General features: G+C 39.2%; 1 protein-coding gene across 2 annotated transcripts; it reads right to left on the bottom strand.

The window, feature by feature from the left end:
- Positions 1-4: 4 nt before the first annotated feature.
- On the bottom strand, positions 5-25,135 carry betaTub97EF (beta-Tubulin at 97EF). 2 transcript variants are annotated; one of them, XM_017159793.3, is made up of 7 exons: positions 24,853-25,135; positions 9,665-9,899; positions 8,056-8,285; positions 3,357-3,524; positions 2,203-2,467; positions 280-602; positions 5-215 (listed from the first exon to the last, which is right to left on the bottom strand). In XM_017159793.3, the coding sequence occupies exons 1-7, from the start codon at positions 24,907-24,909 to the stop codon at positions 120-122; spliced, it is 1,374 nt and encodes a 457-aa protein (XP_017015282.1). In that variant the 5' UTR covers positions 24,910-25,135; the 3' UTR covers positions 5-119. The 2 variants fall into 2 exon arrangements, with proteins under 2 accessions (XP_017015282.1, XP_017015284.2); XM_017159795.3 differs by lacking the exon at positions 3,357-3,524 and adding an exon at positions 3,091-3,258.
- Between the last annotated feature and the right edge of the window lie 219 nt (positions 25,136-25,354).

Genomic DNA, 25,354 nt, shown 5'->3' with positions numbered 1-25,354 from the left:
GAAGTCTTTTTTTTTTTACTATATTTACTAAATATTTATTTGAAGCCCTGAATGGGGGGCCAAATAATTTACAAAATAGTATACAGAAAACAGCTACAGTTGTGTTAGTTTCTAGCTTGCTACTCGGCATTGCCGTTCTGCAGGACCTCCGACTCGTAGCCCTCTTGCTCGGCCTGCTCGTCATCGAACTCCACCTCGTCGTCGGCGGTGGCTTCCTAAAGAAATTAAGGAAATTTAGATTAACCTATTAAAAATTAAATATATTTTGTAATAACGCACCTGATACTGCTGGTACTCGGATATCAGATCGTTCATGTTGCTCTCCGCCTCGGTGAACTCCATCTCGTCCATGCCCTCGCCGGTGTACCAGTGCAGGAAGGCCTTGCGCCGGAACATGGCGGTGAACTGCTCGGAGATGCGCTTGAATATCTCCTGGATGGCCGTCGAGTTGCCAATGAAGGTGGCGGACATCTTGAGGCCTCGCGGCGGAATATCGCAGACGGCCACCTTGACGTTGTTCGGAATCCACTCGACGAAGTAGCTGCTGTTCTTGCTCTGCACATTGAACATCTGCGTGTCCACCTCCTTCATGGACATGGGTCCTGTTAATTATTGAGTGAGAGCGTTAAAAAAAAAAACATCAACTTCCTGTGCGCATTTACATCAAAAGCCAAGTTCGCTTTGATGCGTCGGCGGAATCCCCAAAATCCCTGAATATGAAATACTAAACGGCTTCCAAGTCCTGTAACTGTGCCTGTGCACCTGGGCTGGGATCTCGAGATGGAAATGGAATGGGAGATGGGAAAACAGAAACAGTCCCAGGAGGTAACTAAAAAAGTTGTTTAAATTCCTCCTCGCTGGCATTTTTTCCGCACATTTTTGTGATTAATTATTTTGCAAGTATTTCTGGCAGTCAGTCGGAGACGAAAACGAATCCTGAGATGGAGATGGCGCTCCGAGGAGCAGGAGTGCAGCCCAAGTCACGTTCGGCATGATTAGTTAAGCCGGGGGGCCGTGTCAGGCGGCGGTCGCAATTCCCCAATGGATCTTGAAAGTAAATTTCTAATTACGCGCGTTTTGCGAGTCATCAGTCAAAAGCAAGGGCAAAGGCGGCGCACACAAGGAATAGCAAATGAAATATTATGCGGCATACTTTTGGAGCGCCGCATCGCAGTTTATTAATTTAAAAATTAGCGCGTAAAAATGCCAGCAACCTTTTTTTTTTGCTAGAGTGGAAGTGGGATGGCTAACAAATTTGCGCTACGTGCGCGTTGACGGATTGCAGCCTTTTTAGCCGCCAGCCAGCGGGCATTAATCATTTTTAGTGGCGCCCATAAGTAGTAGGCCCAGTGCTCGACTTTGGCTAATAAAATCGTCGCCAAAGCCAAGCCCCAGGAGGCCAAGGTGCTAGCCAGGGGCGGATGGGGTGAATATTTTTACAGGGGTGTCTAAATGGGGATAAATATGAAAAGCACTTGAATACTGGTTATATTTGACTGGTATAAAAATCTTTAGAGTTTTGAAATCACCTAGAAAGGTGTCTAAAAGTATGCTACAATATATTTTCAACCAAAAGCTCAAATGAAAAATATTTTCCTGTCCTTTATTATGCATACTTTTAAAAAATCTGTAAAGTTTTAAAATCACCTAAAAAGGTGTCCAAAAGCATGCTAGAATGCATTTTTAAGACAGAAGCCTTTCGAATAAATTTTTGAATTATCTTACATACATTATAAAATTGGTAGAGTTATTAAATCACCTAGAAAGGTGTCTAAAAATATGCTACAATCTATTTTTTTAGGCCAAAAGAACTAAAAATAAAATTTTAATTTTTAAATTAAATTTAAAACTTCTTTGGCACTCCGAAAAAATTTATTTTTTTAATCATATGTTTTACAATTTTTTAAATTGAAAAACCACCCCTTTTGCTCCGCCCCTGGTTTATTACTACGTGCCTGTGGGTCTGGAAAATCGGCGGACAGGTGCGCCAACGGCTGCCCATGACAAAGTGACAAAGTTGGCCCGGATAAGCCGGTGCGGGGGCTCCTGAATAAATGAGCGGATAGATGAATGGATCCCAGTGTTTTTCGGCAACGCGTGGAAGTGTTTAAGGCTTGTTGTTAAATAACTATTTTTCTTTTTTCACCCCCTGGGCTTTCATTTGACTGTGGGTTTGGGTTTGGGTCTTGGTCTGCAACTCACCCCGGAAGATGCAGGCCACCGTGAGGTAGCGTCCGTGCCGGGGATCACAGGCGGTCATCATGTTTTTGGCGTCGAACATTTGCTGCGTCAGCTCGGCCACCGTGAGGGCGCGATATTGCTGGGATCCCTTGGCGGTCAGAGGAGCGAATCCGGGCATGAAGAAGTGGAGACGCGGGAAGGGCACCATGTTCACCGCCAGCTTGCGAAGATCAGCGTTCAGCTGGCCAGGGAAACGCAGGCAGGTGGTCACTCCGGACATTGTGACCTGGTTGGGAAAGAAATATTATATTATACTGAAGAAAAATAATAGGAGGATGATAGCTAGGAACTCGCCAACAATTTTACATTAAGGCTTAGTACTCAACCCAACAAAAAGTTGTCCAAAACAAAAAACTTCATATGAAAAACAACGTCAAAAAATTTTGTTTCATATGAAGTTTTTGTTTTGGACGACTTTTTGTTGGGTTGAGTATTAGCCCTAAACTGGAAATTTAATTTTTATTTACCTATAGTGTAATTTTAATTTTAAGACATGTTAAAGTACTGATAAGAAAATAAAAATAAATTACGAATATTTATAATCTGGCTCATAATTTTAAACCATTTTTAAAAATCGAAAATTGTCTTTTAAAAAAATTTACATTTTTTTGGTGAAGACTTATTATTAATTTAAAACCAATTTAAAAAAAAATTGGTTAATACTTTTTGTAATGATATTCAACCACTTATTGTAAACAGTTTTTGTTATATTTATTTTAAGGAAAATTAATGGCGAGTTCCTTGTTTTGCGGTTAAGTTTTAAATGGTTATGGTAAGGTGGGTTTAAGTTTTCCATAACTTCCTGGGGCATCGTCATCTTCGCTTTTGATTAAATTCGTCGATACTTACGGACACCAGGTGGTTGAGATCCTCGTAGGTGGGTGAGCAGAGGCGCAGGCTCTGATAGCAGATGTCATACAAAGCCTCGTTGTCAATGCAGAATGTCTCATCGGTGTCCACAATAAGTTGGTGCAGCGACAACGTGGCGTTATATGGCTCCACCACCACCTCGGACACCTTTTCCCGTATGAATGCCGATTCAAGGGGCAGGAGGATGAGGGGAAGGAGGAGGAAACAGGGGGATGCATTAGATGGATTGACTAGGGGGTACTCACGGAAACCAGATGGTTAAGATCGCCATAGGTGGGCGACGATAGCTTCAGCGTGCGGAAGCAGATGTCGTAGAGAGCCTCGTTGTCAATGCAGAAGGTCTCGTCGGTATTCTCCACCAGCTGGTGGATGGACAGCGTGGCATTGTACGGTTCCACGACAGTATCGGAAACCTGGACGCATTTATGGAGCCGATGGAAGGTAGCAGCGCAACATGCAGAAGGAGGAGCAGACACAAGTTCGTTAATTAGCAAATGCCATCAGCAATCAGCGGATGGCTCACAGAGGAGCCCGATTTTAATATGATAGTTAAATGAAATTGTTTTGTGGATGTTGCATGGCATTGCAAAAGCTTTCTTGGAAAAGTGTATAAATTAAAGTGTGTAGCCTATATTCACACTTCGTCTTTATACCCGTTACTCGTAGAGTAAAAGGGTATATTAGATTCGTGCAAAAGTATGTAACAGGTAGAAGGAAGCGTTTCCGACCCTATAAACTATATATATTCTTGATCAGGATCACTAGCCGAGTCGATCTAGCCATGTCCGTCTGTCTGTCCGTCTGTCTGTCTGTCTGTCTGTCTGTATGAACGCTGAGATCTCGGAAACTATAAAAGCTAGAAGATTGACATTTTGCATGCAGATTTTAGGAGTTCCCACGCAGCGCAAGTTTGTTTCAAAAGGGTGCCCCGCCCCCTCTAACGCCCACAATCGCTTATATACGATTTTAGAAATTTCAATATTTCGGAAAACTAAAAATGCAGTTTTATTGTGTTTATGAATACCTATCGAAATGTTGAAGAAATTTTTTAAATCGGACCATTCGTTAAAAAGTTACGGCGGATCAAAGTCCCTTTAGCTGAGTAACGGGTATCTGATAGTCGGGGCACCCGACTATAGCGTTCTCTCTTGTTTAACGTTAGATTTATGTAAAATTTTATCATATCATATAATTTACGTCTTTTTACCTAATTAATTAATTATTATAAAATTGCATCATAACATATCGTTCCATATCGTACCATTTAAAGGAAAATACAATAAATATAAACTTTTAGTTTTAAAATTTTAAGTTTAATAATATATTTATATTTAAACTTTCATTTCGTTGACCCAAAATCTTAATTAATGCGGTTATTCCACTACATCGTTCGGATCATTCATTAGAACAATTTTTTCTCAGCCTATACGATTTTACGTAGGTGCGAGCAAGACAGATATATGTCAGCTGCAATGAGCAATTAATGAGCAAAATTTTAAAAACCGAAGGCCACCATTTTATATTTTTTTGTATGAGCAAAATTGAATCCAAAAAGTACAATTTTGCTCATTTATTAGAGCTACTGTAAATCGGATCTTGCTCGCACCTACGTAAAATCGTATGGGCTGAGAAAAAATTGTACTAATGAATGATCCGAACGATGTAGTGGAATAACCGCATAAATGAGCATTTTATTTACTTTAGAACATAACTTTAATTAATGAAATATTTAAATCTAGTTAAATTTCTTTAAGGCTTTTGTGAATTTCAATTTAATAAAGAACATAAATTTCCCACTAATATCCTACGAATATTATTAAGTCAATAAAAGGCCTACATTTTTTCATTTCGAAATGCTTTTATAGACTTTTATTTAATGGCACAACCTGAAGCCTTTTTCCTTGCAGGCCATATTTGTTCTGGGCAATAATCAACGATTGGCCGCACTCACCATCTAATTCCCACTTCTTTTGGCCCAATCGCATGGCCGGCTGTTGAGGCATGGACATGAAAAATGCATTCTGCCAACAGGATGCAATTCGAAATGCAGTGCTAACTGAATAGCAGACCCTATTAATACGGCCAGTTGTTTGTGGCTGCAACCTGCAGTTGCTAATGCCATTTTGAGCCTGGAGCGGCACTCAGGCCGAGAGTTGTTGCATAAATGCAGTTGCATGTTGCACAAACATCTGGGTGCCAAGCTATACCTATACCCCATTCACATTCGCATTCATACATGCCTGGTGTGTGTTTCGAATGCTGCAAATTGAAAATTATGTATAATCTTTGGCTTGCCCTCTATATTTGCGCAGCCAAGATGCATTGCTCGTCGGTTGTTGAATGTTCAGGGGGCAGGGGTTGGTTTTTGTGGGGGGAGGATGGGAATGAGGACTGTTAAGCTTGCGACAAACTTCACTCCAGCCTCGGTTTGCCGTATGCGAAGTGTGTGCACATAAATTGTGGCAATTATTTAATGGCCACAGCCCTAGAGCGATAACGTGCTCTCCCACGCACACACTTTAAGGTTCTTGCACGAGGGAAAATTTTTAAAAATATTTATTACCTCTGATAACCTACAAAAAAATTGTTACCAATTATTATGGTTACTTTTTACTAAAAAGGCAAATTTTGAAATATATGTAGGAATTTCTCAACTTATTTATAAAGGTGTCTAAAAGTATGCAACAATTTATTTCAAATCCAGATGAGATTTTATTGCTGACTACTTTTAGGCATATTTTAATAGTGTGTTCAAACCTCTAATGATTTGTTCGACTTCCCTTAATATTTTTCCAAATTTTAAATATCAAAGCTGGTTTTTTTCTCTGTGCACACCCTCACACTCAAAGCACACAAACACACCTTTGTCTGCTTAGGTGGTACATGCAGTTAATACTAATGAGTTATGCTCGGGCATATGCATTTTGCATTTTGTATTTGGTATTTGTAGCCAGCCTCACTATTTGTACATCGCCAGGACACAATATTTGTCTGCCTCGGTGTTTGTGTGTGATTCTGATTCTGGAGGATTTACGAGCATGCATTTTGATATCACTGCTTTGTCCAAAAGGCAGGTGCAAATCTCAGATGCTCCATGACAACCGTCCTTCAGCTTCGGTGAGAAACGAGATGCGACATCCGTTAATTAATGAACGCAATTAAATACTTTAATCAAAGGCTAAAATATTAAGCCATTTAATTATTCTATGTGAATGCGCCTGCATTTGCATAAATGACGCTTATCAAAGCGACAAAGGCTTTACATTGCGCCGAGATGAGATGGTGGGTATGAAAAACTATTAAATTATATATATGCGCGCATATTAAAACCGCTATAACGTGACAGGCATGTGTCAGGCCAGGCCGCAATAAAATGACCGCCGAAGCCAAAACATTGCGGTAAGCCAAGCAAACCCAGCACGGCACATAAATAACAGCCGAAAGGGGGTTTATTTCGGAATCAAAGGGGGGATATGCTCTCATATATTCCGGCATTTAAAGTTAAACCCCATTCGGGGGGTCGGACTGGTTCAATAGTTGACCATTGGCGTTCAGCCGTGACGATAATAAATTTAACGCAGTACAAGTCTGTGTGTGCCGTGCCCTTTGGGCTCCACTAAAAATTCCATAAAATTTATTGTGTACTCCGATATGCCAATAAGAACATTGTCAAATGTTAATTTCACGCCTGACAGACTTTTCCTCTTGTCCGAGTGGTCTTAAAACTTACAATTGCCGAATATGTAAGCGAATAACTCAAATAATAAATCTCAATCGATTCATTTTTTAGTCTGGCAAAATATAGGCAACTGCAACTGGATCCTAAATCCAGATTAGAGTTTATTTCAAGGTATTAGGTATTTTTGCTAAAACCACAATCCCTTAGTTCATTAAAAATTACCTGCGGTGGCTTACTTTGTATTTTTAAAATTAAACAACAAACCGGAATATTTAAAATAAATAAAACAACTTAGATTGTACCTAATTTGGCCCTCTTATATTTGCTTAATTAAATGTAAATGAACAAAAATTCCAGTATTATTTGATTTTTTAACCGAAATATTTTGTTTAAACACTTTTTATGGAATGCGAAAACTATGCAAAATGCTGTAATTGTTTGTCTGGCTAGGACACCTCCTGCCAATGACAATTAATTCTGCACTGAATAAATTTAATTAAACGTCAAAATGTAATTAAATGCGAATAATGCAAATGAAGGCGTATCACGTGCCGCTCGCACACACACATGTATATCTGAATATCTATTAATATTTCTACATCTATAATAGATTTCTGAACGCACGTGTAAATATATGCAACTGGGTTAATTAAGCGGCAATTGAGGCGTGTCAAAAAAGGCTGCAGGCCGATATACTATCAATATATATATTTTTAAAATATCCAGACATTTTGGGTGGACCGAGGAGGTCAATCTTGCGATTTCGAGCCACTAAATTGCATTAAAATTGCATTGCCAATTAGGCTTTGGCCGCTGGTCGTTGGTGGCGCAGCTAATTTCGCCTGCAAATTAATTAGAATTATTCGGACAAAGCTGGGCCAGCCGGCGCACAAAGCCGCCAATTGAATTTAGCGTATGAATTGCATAAATAAAACAACATTTGTGGCATACTTTTCCAGCGCACGAAAATAAACGGGAGCGGCTCTCTGCGGCTTTCGCCTGTTAATTTGGCCAAAACGCGTGCAGGTGTAAAGCGCTTTTGGGTCGGCTTAGGACCGTCACCATGGGTTGGCCCCCGTCCCCCAAAAAACGGAGGAGAAGGATGTCAACCAGAGGACACACACACCCTGATTTGCTGCGCCCATTGTGCGTGGCAGTAAGCTGATTTGTGCTAAGCGGATTGCATTCGTCATGACCACAATGATAATGATCTGCTGCAGGTGAGCATTGGCCATTGGATGGTTGAAAAGGTGACAGACACTTACCTTTGGCGAGGGCACCACGGAGAACGAGTTCATGATCCGATCGGGGTACTCCTCGCGAATCTTCGAGATGAGCAGGGTGCCCAGTCCGGAGCCAGTGCCTCCGCCCAGCGAGTGGGCCAGCTGGAAGCCCTGCAGGCAGTCACAGCCCTCGGACTCCTTGCGCAGGACCTCCAGCACGGAGTCGATCAGCTCGGCGCCCTCTGTGTAGTGGCCCTTGGCCCAGTTGTTGCCTGTGAAGGTGGAAATAAATATTATTATTTGTAAAGAAAAATTCAATACAATTTGAAACAATTTAAAAAGGTGTCTAAAAGTATGCAATGAAAAAATCTGTGGGTTTTTTCGGAGTAACCAAATATTGTTGCATACTTTTAGACTTATTTTCAAAAGATTTTAAAACCTTTATGTTATAAAGAAATCCAAAGAAAAATATTAGGAAGAGTATTATCTATAAATCAAATAATTGTTTTAAATTACAGCATTTAACAGCTACGTTCCTTGTTTAAGGCTAATCAAAGTTCGCGGCGATTGTGGGTCATTACGGCAGCCACAGAGGCAACGGCAACATCAACAGCGGCTGACATGTACAAAATTAATTTTCGTCGTCATCCGCAGGCCATTTTATAATTGCAATCATCATCGCCATCATAATCATGGACAGCTGCGGATGAAGTGGGGTTCGGGTTGGGCTGGTAGCTCCTAACACCATGGATATATCGCACCGGCGGCTGTTAGCTGATAAGCTCGCCAGCGATAACAATACCGGCCATGCTGCTGCTGCCCATCTCCTCAATTGGCTGGCACTTATCAAAGCAAGGATAAGGCCGCCCTTTGTGGCTGCTGCCGTTGTCACGGATGTTGCTGCTGCTGCCGCTGCTCCTGTTGCTCCTGTTTTCGTTGTTGCCACAAGGCCGGTCAGCTGCAATAACTGGTTGGTCGTGGCAGAGCACAATTCCCATTGATGGCCCAGACTCCCCCAGACTTTGGCCGAAACAAAAGCAGTCCAAAAAGCAGCAGGGATACAAAAGCCACGTTCGAACACGACATTCACCCATTAACGAGTGCAACGGAAATGCATTAGGAAAATGCCAAAAAGAAAAGACTGGATACTAAACAGATTCTGGTGAACACAGAAATGTCATTGGTTTTGACAGAGATATGCCTTTTCGATTTAAAAGAAAAATTTCAAAAGTGCTTGAGGCCTCTTTAGAATATAAGTTTGAAGAGATACTTTCTAAGCTGTATAAATATTTAATAAACATTATTTATTGTATATTTTCAATAAAATTGCAAAATTTTTTATAATTATACTGATACAAAAATTATAATACCAATATCTTTATTAAATGAATAAATATTGTTATATTTTAAAATACGAACTAAATTATTTTTGTTTTGGTTCCTATACCTAAGTCTTAAATATTTGTTTACATTTAAAAAAAAAACCCAAGTTAATATTTTATTAAATAGATACAATACTGATGGTAGAAATATCGTTTCTAATCTCAAATAAATCAATAAAATATTCAAAAATGGGCAGTAGATAACACTAACATGCCGCAGATAAGAGACGGTCAAACCAGCTATTATCTGCAGCTGTATCTCAACTCACCGGCTCCCGACTGCCCGTAGACAAAGTTATCTGGCCGGAAGAGCTGGCCCATTGGCGACTGGCGCACCGAGTCCATGGTTCCCGGCTCCAGGTCGATGAGGACCGCTCGCGGCACGTACTTGCCGCTGCTGGCCTCGTTGTAGTAGACATCGATCCGCTCGTGCTGCAGCGCGGACTCGCCGTGGTAATAACCATTGGGATCGATGCCGTGCTCATCCGAGATGATTTCCCAGAACTGCAAAGAGGAGGAAACGCTACTTTAATGCCGTTTCAATAATGATTTAAGTGCATAATGGAGGCCGCCTGATGTATGCAAATATGCGGCGGTCGCAATGAGCGCATTTGCATATATGCAGCCCACCGTTCGCCGTTTCACATGACGTATGCGTGATATTTCATGACAGTGCGCCCGCTCGTATGAAATGAAATTTCGCGAGGCTCTCGCCTCCGTTTTCTTTTTCAGAAATATTATTTTACATTCAATGTGTGTGTGTGTGGGTGTGAGTGTGAGTGTTCGTGTGCTTGTGCGTGTTTGTGTTGCATTGCTTTGGCAATCAATGCATATAAATATGAGTGTCCTTTTTACATGGCTCTTGGTTTTATTGCCGCCGCCAACGGAGTTCTCGTATCTGTCGTCGATTTATGCGCGTGCATATGCTGCATGACCCTCAGTGCCTCCTTCCATTCAATAACCCCCCTCCTCACCCACACAGACACACCCACAGCAGCGAGCAGCGAGCACTTTACATGCCGTGAGCAATTTCTGTTGCATACTTCCATGGGCGCGCAATTTTTTCCTGCCGTGTTATTTTTTTGTTGTTGTGTAACGAGCGGGAATAATTGAATCCTTTTAGGTATTTTCATACACATATACCTGTGCACAAATTTATATATATATGTATATGTATACCCTCTCGATAGCGTTTCTCGATTTTATTTACACAAGAATTTCTCCAGCTCGCTTCGTGTTTGTTTTGTTTTTGGTTTGGCTCTTTATTTTTTATTGCACAATACGCTTGGCAAAACATTTCACGTTTGCTGCGCATATGAATTTCAAATTTTTAAAAATGTTTCAATCGCCTCCCCCCTTCTCCTGACAGGTGAATGAGTGTGCGTGTGGGGTGAAAGCGGGGGGAAATTGTGGGAAAAATGGCAGGAAAATGGCAGGAAAATGGGGGAAAATGCTAATTGTGAGAAAATCGCAATGTGCGCACTCGGCCTGCCATGGCTCCCATTGATCGAAATGATTTTTAATGGACTTAAAGGCAACAGCAGCAGTACCGGTGGCAGCTGCCAAGGGCCATGAATTCGATTTTATATGCGAGTATTTTTTACGCATTCATTCCTGCTTGGCTGGTAATACCGAAGGTCACCGGGCAGATTGATTACTGAATATGAATTTTAATTAGTTGCACATGCTGGCGGTGAAGATGCGACTTTCCCCCCAGTTGACAAACAACGTTATAAACTCAAGTGACTGTCGAGAAAATGACAGCACAGGGAAAAACACATCACCCAAATTGGCCATCAATTCGGTAGTTTTTGTATCTCATCATATCTTATCAGTGACATATCGCGATGGCATATCCAAATAATATCAATTTTCTTTTTTTTTAGCCACTTCCATGAGCGGGAATTTATAGATAATTTTGGTTTATTTAAAAACCCATTTTTTCACTCCACTTTTAAAAATCAGTATTTCCTGTAAAACTTTAATATAAAATATTCTTTAAATATTATATAAATTAAACTATGAAGATTAGGGAAGTTACAATTTTAGTGTCATTGGTAAAGTTGAATTTATTATTATCATTATTTTGATGGATGAAAATGATACGAAAACATTCGAGATGACAGCACTAGCGTATTATTTCTTTCTCTGTGGAGGAAAAATATACTGAATAATGTATGGCACCCGATGTTTATGTCAAGCGGGGTTGTCAGACATTCCATCGAGCACTTTGAGGCACACTCTTCGCAGGATTCCCGCACACACACCCACGCACACACGCCTGCATTTGGGCCATAAATAGTTAAGTGGCTTGCGTAAAGCGTTGAAGTCTTCCCAGGCGAAAGCGAACAAATGGAAAGGGCTAGGTGAAAGTTGTAAAAGTTCGAAAAATTTGATAACGGTTGATTGCACACACACAAAGAGTCCTTTTTCGTACCAGCCCCAGAGAGAGCGTATGCTATATGCTCTTTTATTCCTTTTTATATTTTTTGGCCATGATGCCAGGCTAATCCAAGAGCCGCATAAATGTTTGCGCTGCCAGTGCGATTGTTTGGCAAAAGTTTTACTCCTCCATTGGCTCTTAGACACGCAACAATGATAACAACTTGCAACGGCATGGCATGGAAAATAGAGACAAGAAAAATCGCTGGCCAAGAAAAGTTTCGCCAAGGCGGAATAAGTTTTGGCCCTCACATGCTGGCTTTTGCATACATAACAAACTGGAAATATGACACTCAATTGTACGCATCGGTGGGCACTTTTGGCTTGACAATAACTTTGATTTGCATGCGCAGCTCTCCCCCCAAAAAACCCCATTTTATACACACACCCGCATGGGAGTCCTTGTTGGTCCTTGGTCCTTGTTGTCCTTGGCACTTGTTGCCTGTGGGGAAATTCAAATGCCAGCTTTCTAGGAAGCCAATTGCAGATAAGCGCTTTTCTTTTGCCGACTACTCACGCTCCGTTTGCCGGCCTTTGGCATTGAGTGAGCAGCATAATTTATTTACAAAAACTTTTGCCAGTCGATCTGCCCATCATCTGCTTGCTCCTGACAAGCCACAAAATAAAAAAGCATCTTTTGAAGTGGGTAAAGTGGTCCGCGACAGGCCATCAGATTCCCATTTGGGAAGTCCCCCTCCCAAAAGAAAGTCTCCTTGGAACAAAAAAAAACAATTACGCTGCGTTCATTTGCTTAAAACTTTTCACTGCGCTGCGGTCAAATTGCTTAATTACAAAATTGCGTCCATGAGTCCTCCGGGAGAGAGAAAACCTGGCGAAAGGCACTTGGCCACAAAAAAGCACCAATGATCAAATTAAAAGTAAACAAAAGAGCTGCGTGCGTTGACCAAAGCGGCGCCATTTTGCGGCGCCCGCTTTTTGCGAGTCCCAAACTCCTTGGAAATCCTCCTTGGTCTTACTTGAAAGAAATCCAAAATTAAAATTCCCAGAGCGTTTGCACAAAAACCGAAACAAAAGTCAAGTGGCAAAGTCGCGATCCACAGGAAGAAAGGAAAAAACGCGCATAAATTAATTCTGTACCACCTTATACACAGAGAATAAGATTTCTTATATAATATTTTATTATTATTATTTAACTCATTTAAAATGAATCTAAAGGGCACTGTATTTTTAGTTTTAGTTTTTAGTTTGTGGTATTTTCAATATTAAGTTGCTGTCAAAAAATTGAAAATTAAAGTTAAACAAATGGCTAGCTTTAATTTTGGTTAAAATAGATTCATTAATTTTTTTTTTAATTAGCAGGTTTATTTTACATTGGTCATTCTTAAATTTTGTAATATAACTATTTTGTCTATAAATTATTTTCTAAAAAAAAAGAATTAATTATTATATCGGCTAGAATTAAAGAATTACTTGTGATTTATTTTCTCTGTATTTTTGCCCAGTTGCCCTTCTCCTTAGCCGACGGCTATAAAAGGACATTTTAGCTTGCTTTAGACAAGGATGCGCGTGGCGCAAAGCGACGGAAGTGCATGTCGCACCGGAAGTGAACGAACGGTGGGAGGGGGCGAATCAGGGGGGGCGTGGCAGGGGCTGGCAGATTGCTCAGCAGCTGCGTTTGCATACTAAATTTGATGCCGTAGCTCGCGGCTCACATAAATAATAAACAATTGCAGTAATAAATATTAAATGATGGCCAAGTTTGTCTCAAGGCGCTGAGCTTGACATGCGAAATGATTGCGCCGGATTTCGCTTCGCTATTTATTCATATTCATGGAAATTCCTCTATCTAATTTGTTTTAATTCTAAATCATTCTAATTTAGATCTATGCCTTTGGCAAGAATTCGTTAGTGGAACGTGCAAAATTTTAATTAAGCTGTCAGCAGGCCGAGACAAAACTACAAATAATTCACTGGCCTAAAATAATAATAAATGTAAAGTGGTCCGATACCTAGGCCACTTTTAATAAAATTCAATTAAAATAAATAATTAAATATCTATATTTTTCAATGTGCCCACATGCGAAGCCAGTAGATAAATAAAAAAACGCATTTCTAATTAACATTCGTGCGTGAAAATCATTAAAAAATCCAACCGCATAGGCATTAACCCGCATGCCGCTCCTCGGGCGACTTCTTAACCCACCGACGACCAAAACGACCGAAAGCGGAACAAACTGCAAATGCAATTCAATTTTCGGCCACTGGCATTAAACTAATTATAAAATAATAAACAGGATTTCAGCGCATTTCGATCATTTGCCAATTTACAAATGTGCGACAAATCCGCGCGATTTGCGGGCAAACGCTTAAAATGCAAAGCGTACGGCCAAGTTAATTTATTTTAATTTCGAAAAATCTATTTGAATATTCGGCGGGCTGGGGGATTGCATTTGGCATCCATTAGAGTAATGAGCTTTGGCCGGGGGTTGTTGGGATATGGGGACATTGGCGGTAAATAACCCTTGCAATAAAACCGAAAATGCCAAAACACTCTGGAAACTTAACGGCCGCCCATCGACGGATGACACTTTGCAGCCTGCGGCCATAAACCATTCAATTCGCAGCGCGAAAAAGAACAAAAAGTATAAATCTACCATGTATGTATGGTATGGTATGTTATGGTATATATCCTCAGCTGGTAACTGGTAAATGGAAAACGGGATCCTGCCAATTGGCAGCTGAGCTCCATCCGTCTCCGACTGCTCAAAAATGCAATTTATGTGTGTGCGAATACAAGGCAAATAACGAATTGTACCCCAAACTACGTTTAATGCTCCGCCGAATGGCGAAGGAAATATAAGGATGTTTTGTAATAACACTAAAAGGATCTTATCGACAGTTGACATCTATGTTACACTCGCATGTTGTCTTTATTGGCCGACGTCGTTTAGGGCCATAAAAATCTTGCACTTTGGAAAAAAGGCAAGCGTTTGCCTTGGAATTGCAATAAATGTTTACAGAAAAGCTGTCTTCTTAGTTTATTATTTTTTTTTTACTTTATAAATATATTTAAGACTGTAAAATAATTGGTTTTCTTGGTTTGATAGGTTTTATAAAATTTTCAATTATCAGGGAGTTTGTTTTCTTGGTTTATAATTTTTATAAAATTTATAATTCTTGATGAAATAATTTTTATAAAATTTAGAAATGTATTTTAATACTTTAAGATTTTAACTTGAATAAATTACAATAGTTTTAACATATTTAAGGTCTAAATAAATTGAAATGCCCTTGAAATACTTTAGAACTTTAATTATAGTTTCACAAGTATATTCATAGAAATGTATAAACAATAAGTCACAGAAAATGTCGTATACTTTAGAAACGTTTATTTTGATTGTCGCTACAGCCTGCTTTTCGGGGCAGGATCCTCTGAAACGGAGCGGCATAATTAGACTCACGTAGCCATTGCGAATGAAGCAATTGGCGATGCAGCTGCAATTTATTGCCCCGGCACTGCCCCATATACTCATATAAAGCAGCCTCAATTTGGACGGCACGTGTGAGTTTCGAGGCGAGTTGGGTTCACCAGAAAAATGCAATTTTTTCCTCTGTAAATTACCCTTTGTACACACGCATGGTGGCTGAATTTGCAATTGCATTTATCGTCAAGTGCATCAATTTAAATGTGGCCACTAATTGTCATTATCAGTGCGTTGCGTTGCATTCGCTGCGCAGTATTTTTCCATATCCTTCTTTTTTTGCCTCCTGCACTCTGTTGTTTATGTGCTGTTTTAATTTTTATACTCTTTTAATTGCCTTTGGCATTAAAGTGCTGAAACTGGTGGGCGAAATTCAAGATACCATTGCCTACTCCATGGTACTAATTTAATCAACGGGGGGCGGCAGGTTCAAGGCTTGGCCAAAGACTCTTGTCTAGCAAGGATATGCAAATATTTGTTCATTAGTATTGGTCATTCGGCTTTCGGCTTATTGTGTGGTGCCGCCTGTGTGCATAAACATACACACACACAGACACACGCAAACACATGCAAGGACAACGTTGACGCAGTCTAAGTGCAACATCAAATAGCTTATAATTAAAATTTCCATAACTCATACGCACTGTTGGCGGCGTGGAGAGCATGGGTGGAAATTGAATAAATCCAATGCAATGGCTGCTTTGAGCTCTAATAATTGAGTTGCTCTATGGTTTCCAATAGCTAATATAAGAAATAGGATGCGTAATAGCTAATGGTTGATTCTTGGTGATTTATTTAATAACAGGTAAACGATGAAGTTGCAATTCTTCTAAGAGAAATAAGGTAAGAAGATAATTATTGTAAAGAATATTTGAGAAAATCATAATAATAATTTAAAAGCTACTACTAAATATACATATTTTAAATATATTCCTTTAATAGTTCTACTGAAATTAGATTGATGAAAGAAACTATTTTTTTGAAATATTTAACCAAATTATCTTATCCAATTTCTTAGCTTTTCGATCTCCCCAACTTCTTGAGTTTCCCTCGCCTTTGGTAAATAACCAAACAATTGCTTTCGAGGGTTAACCCTCTGATGGCATCTGTCGTCTCGTTTGATTCCAATGACAATCGTTCCTCTGTTTTTCCTACCTCTAAATATCAATGTGCGTTGTACATATGAGACAGATATATACAGATATATATATATATATGTGTGCATGTCAACGGTGCGTATGGCTTCATTTAACCTCATGCACACACAGACCAATGTGGCTAACAAACAATTTCAATTGAGATTTCAATAATTGTCGATTTAGATATGTAAATATTTATTGTATATTTCGTTGGTCGTACTGCTATTGACTTAACTAATGTGCACGGTGTGTCTGGGTGTATCGGTGTGTGTTGGTGTGCGCCTCTGTGCGTCTGTCTGCGTGGCCACCCTGGTCTCTTCTTGTTTGCTGCTCCGTGGTCAAAATGAGGCAAATATGGCCCAAATCAGATTTGATTTGTGCCCAGGTGTCGATATATATTGCAAAGATAGTGATCATATATTCGATGTGTTCTGATTTTCCATTTCTTAAGCAGTTTTAAGATAAAGATTATTTGATATATTCTAAAATGTAGATAAATATTTTTTTATTTCAAGGGTAATCCCTAAATTCGAGATTGTATTAGGTGTTTGTACTATATTCTTATAAATTTTAGAAGGAATTATATACCCCCAGAACGATCCTAAAATGGAAAGTTTCGACCCCCAAGGGTTGCAATAATATTTGCTAATGGCCACAATTTGGGGAGCAGTCTCCGCCGTATGTTTTACGGTCCTGCCATCCAACCATCCCACCATCCTACCATGCATATGAACGACTGCCACTTGCACTCCATCATTCCGTATGCACATCCAAACATACACACTGAATTTAGGCTGATTTTGCCTGGGGCAAAGAGGGTAATAATAATAATATTTATATGGTAAGCGATATGAAGTTCATGGCTTGAAGAACACTTTGGCAAAAGCTAAATAAATAAACAGTGTCATGGAAAAACATTTCGGAGATGCGAGGCTAGGTGTGAGCGCATGTGGTGTTAAACGGCAAGTGGTTGCCCCGACCACCTCAATTGGCGGTGGAGCATCTGAGACACCAAAGAAATTAAGACGACCGGGCTAGAAGGAAAGTTAACAAAATAAGCTGAGAAAATCCCAAAAATCTTGAAACAAATACGACACGTTAATCCCCAAAAAAAAGAAGAGCTGCCCGAAAATTCCAATTTATTTGTGGCCAATGTACCTGCCACAAATATGTGTCAGAAATATATATATATGTATTTCTGTGTTATTTTTTCGCAAGCCAACATTATTTTTTACGATCTGCTCTATTTGAGGTCTGGCTTTATTAAGTGCTGGACAAATGAATCGCTGTTGGTTATTAATGACTATAATACCATTACCTACTTTTTTTTGCTTCTCAAGTGGGCTATCCAAAAATAATTCATGTTTTTATTATGATTGCGAAATGCTGTGGAATCAATAAAAAAGGGACAGATAAAGAACTGAACAAACTTTCGCTCTATTAATCAATTTCGATCAACTTCTATCTCCCTTCCGCAGGACAACGAGTGCATTTGCTGATAAAGGTTGGTCATTTTGCGGGAATATCCTACTATGGCGATTTTTATGATTCCACAATGAAATTAATTTTTATTACCACCAAGCGTGAATTTCCCTTTGACCATTTGATCGGGCAATGCAAACTTTTTACGCACAACTCGCAGTGTTTTATTTTTCATTTTAATTGCCATTTTGAATGCAGCCGAATGACTGGTAATATATGTACGAGCATGGAAAAAATCCAATTAATACTGTTTGTCAAATAAGCCCGAAATGAAATACAATATAAGGCAAATGCAAATGCAAATACGCCGCAAATTGAAAAACTTGTGTGTAAAATGCGGAAATATTTTTGGCGAGCACCGAGCGCAGCAAGTTTGAAGTCCACCTGCTGCTGGATTCTGGATTCTCTAAAACTCTAAAACTAATACAGTCCAGAAAATCTCACTTAATTGGATTGCCACGAAATTGCTGAAAACTGAAAAACGCTGGCCATTGGAAACCATACCAAAAATAATTGCAGCACTCGGAGCTCTCAAAATATTTTGATTAATTTCGTTGCGCTAACTTGACAGACCACAAATTTAAATTATGCTTTGATATGTGTGCGGGCCATATCTGCACAATTTGGCAAATGTGTTGATCTAGCCATCATTATGGCTGAAAACCAAAACCAGATTGTTGATTCGGAATCACCCCCACATTTAGGCCAAGTTATTCGTTCGATTGCGGTTTTGTTCGCCTGAAATGTAGAATTTCTTTTCACCGGCCATAAATTATAAAACCGATGTTAATCTTTCAAGGACATCCAGCCGGACATACACTCAAAAAAAAATTTTAGAAAATCGCCTATGGATTTGCTTTACTGGCGATTTTTTTCTATATTTCTGGAATATTTCTTGAATTTAATGAATTTTGATTAATTGGAAGAAAATTTTCTTTACCAGTAGAAAATTTTTTTATTTTAAAGAAAAAAATCGCCAGTGAAGCAAATCCATAGGCGATTTTCTAAAATTCAGGGCGATTCATTTTCTGAGTGTATGTTTGTCCAAACAAATGCAAACAAACGCTAGTAGAGCGTGGATTTAGCAGGAACACATAAATGATAAATATTTTGACCACATTGGTTTTTAATGAGGTTTCGCGCATTCGCTTTCGTTATTTTTCGGGATTATTCAATACACTTATTGAGGTATAATTGTTTTTGAAATTGGTTGGTTGGGGCTAAGGGTAACTTAAAATAATTTTGTGAGTCAGTAAAAACGAATCAGCTCATTTAATTGGGGGTACATATTTGTAGAATCTTTTAAAAAATTCCCATCTAATTTATTAAGTATCCTCGAAGCCCGAAAGAGCATCTCGAATTTGAAACCATCCTTTTCTCTTTGTTTATTTAGGCAATTCATTTCGTGTATTTGGTCGCACAATTAGTCAACGCAATTTGCGCAAATAAAATAAAACGAGCCAAAATGAATCGAAAAACAGAAACACGTGGCGGCACACGAGCTAAACCAATCTTGATTATTTTTATTTTTGCGAGTTGTATTTTTGGCTTAATTATGCCTCGCTTTCCCATAAATTTGCTGGCATTTTGCGGTTAATATCTGCCGGCCGAAAATGCTTTATCTGCCGGCTTTCTCTCGAAAGCCCAGGGCGTGTGTAAAAATCCTCCTCTGCCTCCTCCTTATCGGAAAGACAGCAATTTGTAGCTCGCATAGCCGGCAAATCCAATTGCATAAATAATTCCGCTGGCGAAGAGAACTCCGGGTGTTTAAAACGCATTGCCAGCTGCTTTATTGTATTATTAATTTTTTTCGTAAATACCAGATTACAACGGGGCAACATATTTCATGGCTATCTGCTATCTGCCGGCGTGCAGAGCTCGTTGGCAGTGTAATGCGCAATAATTACAATTTGCGGCTTGCAATTTCAATAATATAAAATTACCAAAGTAATTGAAAAAAACTGAAAAATAACACACAAAAAAGTATGTAGAGAAAAAGAGAGAGGGAGTGACTACCAAACAATTGCTCGAATAACAATGGTAATGAAACTACATCTGCCCCAACTCCCTGGCAATCCAACTCCACTTACCATATGCAATTTGCACTTTTGCCAGAGAACCGGCTGCCTGAATGGCGTTAAGAGCAGCATGAGATATTAATGAGCAAAAGAGCGGAATGCTTTTTAAAAGTGTTAAATAAATAACAAATGGCCATTTGCCTGGACTGCCTGCCCACATGGTCAGTTTTCAGTGTCCAGTGTCCTGCGTCCAGTGTCCCATGTATTCCATTGTTGGCCTGGTCAACCTGTCGGCTCAAAGGAAAGCAAGCGGCTTACAGTTGCCCACAAAAGGCAGTAGATGCACTTGTACTTCCATTTCGGTCATGTTTCTTCTTGGTTTTCGTGTCCTTTAAGATGGGAAGGCGACTCTTTTGATTCAGAAAATATATCAAAAATCGTTGACCAATATCCATTTATATTTGTTCGTAAGCCGCTTTAGTTTATTGTTTAAAACAAGAAAGAACGCTATAGTAAGTACTTCGACTAATATAAAGGAAGTGCGAGGGAGGTGCAGCAATTGTTTGCACTGCTTGCATTGCTTGAACTCTATTTTTTGCTCATAACTTTTTAATTTGAAAAATTTATTCTACATTTTGATTGGTAATAAAAAACACAACGAAATTTAATTATATTCTTTCACTCTAAAATATTCAAAAGTCTTTATATATTTTTAAAAAGTAAATCCTATCACTAAAATGACTTTCGTATTGAGAAAGTTTGATGACAATAGAGAATAGAGAAATCGCATGTGGTAAAAAGGTGAAGATATGATGACAGAATGAAACGAATAATTTTGCCTTTGCCGCATTTTCCCCGCACGTTTTCCTAATATTTATACGCAGTTTTTTCTTTTTTATTGTGATTTCCCCTTTTGTTCATCAATTTACATGCACATGTTCAAAGCAAAGCGTAACGGAGCAAAAATATATACATAAATAAGTAATTTTTATATTCCATCAAGCCAGCAGCTACGAAAATGGCGAGGAAGTGAGTGTGGTATGTGGAAAATATTTATAAAAATTCCCTTTTGTTTATTTATAATCAGTTTGTGCAGCGGAGCGGCGTCCCTGTGCCCTTCCACCTGCCACGCCCCCTCTTTTTGCACTCCCATTTTCTATTGCATACATCTAGGCGCAAGGACGCTGGGAGCTAGCAGCTGCAAAAAAAGGGGTGTGTGTGTGCGGCTCATTTGGTATGCATAAACGCATTTTTATGTAAATTGAAAAATATTTCGCCAGCGAAAAAATGGGATATTTCTCCCTTTCTGGTCTTACTTTTCTCCCAGCTCCCTTTCTATTTTTCCCTCTTCGATTCTTTTTGCCTCATGGCTTATTGCATGTAGAGGTAATTGTTGACCATTCCTAGGTTTCTAAGACCTCTACCGCATTTCAATTGCTAATCAACATTCAATCTAATTATTTGAGGTATTGATGTGGACACGCGATCATCTCTTGTTTGGCAAATTTGCATGTGAATGAGGATATTGCAGGTGCAGAAATTGCTAAACAATAAGTACTGTTGAATGCAACAATACACTCGAAAAAGTAGACCTAAAAACTAAAGAGTCAAGCCTTTTAAATGGAAAAAAATATTAAAAATTTGTAGATTGTTGTGAAGCATTAAAATATTTTTGTTCTTGCATTTTTAATTGTTGTTCAATTTTCTGCATTTAATGTACACCACTATTTAATCCTAAGGAAAGCGAGGAGCCGCAATGAAGATGTCAACTTAGTTATCAATAGCTTGTTTTCCACCTTCATCGTTCGAATATGCAATGGCACATGAAAATTGCATTTGCATAAGAGGAAGGAGAGCTGAAAGGGGCACTACCTATATGACGTGCCATGCCGGGGCCATAATGTAATCCAACCGATTCCCCAGTTACCCAGCTCGATATCGGGTAACCATAAAGAAATTACGGCTGCCAGCGAACGCCATCGATAATTCAATTTTGTGCATTATTTTGGCGCTGCTCGATGATGCCCTGCCATTATGGGCTAAACAAATGTATCCTGGGGCGGAATAAACGGGTATGCCATGCTTGTATGACTATGGCTATATGCACACTGGCTCAAAGGAGACGTCGTTGCAGCCCGGCTTATTCCACTCTTTAATTTTATTGTCTGTTGCCTGGCTTTCTACGTTCTCCTTTCGCCATTCTCCGTGCGCTCCGTCTATAAATTTCATCCGCACTTTCCCCGCCACGATGGCTCAACGCTTTTCCTTCGTCTTTATGCCATGCCGTAAATAGATTTTCCTTGTTATTGTTCACAAAATGATTTAGGGAAAATTAGGTTTATGTAAATAATGAAGAACAAAGCACACAACAACAAAAAAAAGAAATGGAAGAAAAGGAACTCTCGCTGCAGGCCAAAATATCCTTGGATAGATGCCTTTGCATACATACACATGTGATCAATTTTCGGGTGTTGGCAAAGGAAAGCCGGAAGACGTTTTCCAAGGCATTTTGCAAAATTAAACCGAAGCCAAGAAAATGGTTTCAATATAGGCAGTATCCTTTAAAATCGAATTAAGCATAATTCAATGAAAACATTATGCTTGCAAAACATGTCCTAAATAAACCTACATACGCTGCCGGGATTTCAATTGTTAAGCTCTGTTTTTATAATTACAATCCTTTCTGTTTTGCCGGCAGCCGGGCCATTCATGTGTGAATAAGCTCTGCTTTTAATGTGTAATCAATCTGTTAACTTTTTTTTATATTTGCTTATATTGGCCTTTATCAGCGCAGCAATTAGTTTTGGAAAATTTATTTAAAAATCGCATTCACCATTTACGCCATTGTGCGCACACAGTTTCACCACGTAGGCAGTTTTGCATATTTATTATTTGTTTGTTCTAGGCTGCAACAATAATTCACCCTGACAGCCAATTAATCAGGAAAAGGACATTCAATTAAGGCACAAAATCAGGCTGTGTGCAAAAAAACGCATGAATAGGACAAGCTACAAAATATGTTCGCTATTATTATATTCAAATTTAATGCACCAACAAACAAGTTTTATGCAATCTATAAAGATTCGATAAGCGGCAAATTGCATAAATAATCGTATTTAATATTCTATTTTTTTTAGATCCACAAAGGCCACAACAATGGCGACAAAATATGGATGTAATAAGCTTTGATTCGGGGGTGTAACGGACCGCATAAAATCGGATGGGATTGACAGAGGTTTTATCCGGGAAAAGTGCGTTCTAATTAACTGAAAAGGCGAAATGGTAATGGTGAAAACACGCGAAAAAGTGCTTTAAAATATGTGGAAATGTGTTTACATAAAACTCAAGTGGAAAAGCGTGTAAAAGAGAAACGGTCGAAGAAAATCGCGCTGGGAAACGCCGGGGAAAAGACAAACAAAAATCTAAAAAATACAAAAAAGAACTGTGTCAAACGTCAACGACTTTTTGTTGCTGGATTTTCATGACGCGGCAAATTGTGCGAGTTAATGTTAATGCGCTGAATTAGCTTAGAATGGGCGTCCCCCCGTTGGAGTTACAGCGATTTTTTCATTTCAGCTTTTCTAATTGCCCACAAACATGCTCTCTCCGTTTATACATTTTTCATTGAAAATACCAGAACGCACTATGTAATTGCTATTTTTGGTGCAACCCATATCAGTTTCTACTCTTCAAGTATTTATGTTTAAAGTTGTGTATACAAGCTCACTGATTAGAAACCGCCGATAGCGTAAAACACACATAAGCCCCGTCCCCGGCAGTTTGTCATAGTCAGCCGTGAGTCAGATATATCGGTTCAAGATACAGATATTATTTACAAGCCCCTCTGCCGCAATTAGAAGTACCCACGAAAACCTTCTGTTAATGAGGGACGGGTTCCTTATGACTGTAAGATCAGTCAACTGTATGAGGGCAAACCTAATAAAAAGCCCATGAAAGTACGAGTATCCGAAACCAGTTGTGAAACAATGAATGCCCCAAAGACGGAAGCTTCGGAGAAACCTTCGCGGCAGTTTCGAAATTCTTTCGACGGAGTAATAAACTATCTGTAGTCTACTTAAAGTTCCCGCCAAATGTACTTGGCTCACTGATCGGATTTCTTAAAAGGCACAGACAGAAATTCTAGGATTTCTTCTAGATAAAAATTTCATTGCATTTTAATAGGTACAAAATTAAAAAAAAAAAAAACAAATTAAAACATACAAAGATGTAAAAAACAAATAATATTCCAAAAAAATTATTTTCTTCATACAAAGATTCGAAAAAAAAATAATATTAAAAAAAAATATTTTGTTAATTATATAAATCTTTTCTCTTACTTTCGCGTTTCCATTACTTGAAATAAAATTAAATAGGGATCTTATAATCAATCCTATTTTGTTGCAGTGTACATTTACCTAGCCGGCTGATCACAAGCTCTTTACTAAGCGTCGAGCTAATTGTTTACACCTGACCGAGGTGGTTTTGCTTAGCTTGCGAGCGGATTTCTGGGTTTAATAGACTACGATATGCTCGGAGTCCAAGGTAATTTGAATGCGATACTTCGAGCTGGCTGATATTCGTATCTTGCGAGCGATAAGATAACTGCAAAGCTCGTCAGGTTTCTTTTATGTTTTGCAGTTTTATAGTTTCCCGAACTAACGGAATAATCTTTTTCTTACCGCCCCCCACCCCCCGAACCGCCCATCATTTTAATTGCTTCCCACTAAAAACAAAACGAGGAAAACACAGAAAGAGAGAGGCGAGAATTGTAGAGAGAGATAGAGAGAGAGAACGGGGGAATTTATAGTCACTGCCTCTTTTCCGCCACTCTGTTTTATAATTAAACATGTGAGGTTAGGATAGCGAAAAAATAGCGAGAAAATAGAGCAAAGGTATACGATGCGGGCACCGTTGGAATATCAATTATACGCACCTTCGAACCGATCTGATTGCCGCACTGGCCCGCCTGCAGATGAACGATTTCCCTCATTTCGCAACTGATTTACTGACTTAGCAAGCCCCTCAAGCCGAATTTAACTCAATTGAACACAATGACGCACACACGCACTATCAGCAATTATCGGTACGGTCGCTATATCAATCTGAATCCCAATCGGACACGCACACTCGGCTGAATTCGGTTAGTCCGGGGAAGAGTTGGAAGAAAGCTTTTCGGAGCAGAACGATCGACGCGCGTTCGCTTTGAGAATCCAACGTGAACTGACTGCCCGGCGAGCGACCCGCTGGGGGAATTAGTGCTCTATGGCCAAAGGGGGCGGCATTAGTTCCCTCACTTGGAAAAAATATTGTTTACATTCACTAAAAGCGGTTTCTTTAAAAGGAAATTTTACTTTCTAATAGTTTTCAAATTTTAATCGATCAATTTCAAAACAAAGTATTTTTATGAAATTCGTTTAAAGATAATTTCATTGAAA

The sequence above is a fragment of the Drosophila takahashii genome, chromosome 3R (assembly GCF_030179915.1).
Source record: "Drosophila takahashii strain IR98-3 E-12201 chromosome 3R, DtakHiC1v2, whole genome shotgun sequence".
In the NCBI taxonomy this organism is placed as follows: domain Eukaryota; kingdom Metazoa; phylum Arthropoda; class Insecta; order Diptera; family Drosophilidae; genus Drosophila; species Drosophila takahashii.
The sequence above is the reverse complement of the archived record's forward strand: the minus strand, read 5'-3'. Positions and strand labels throughout refer to the sequence as shown.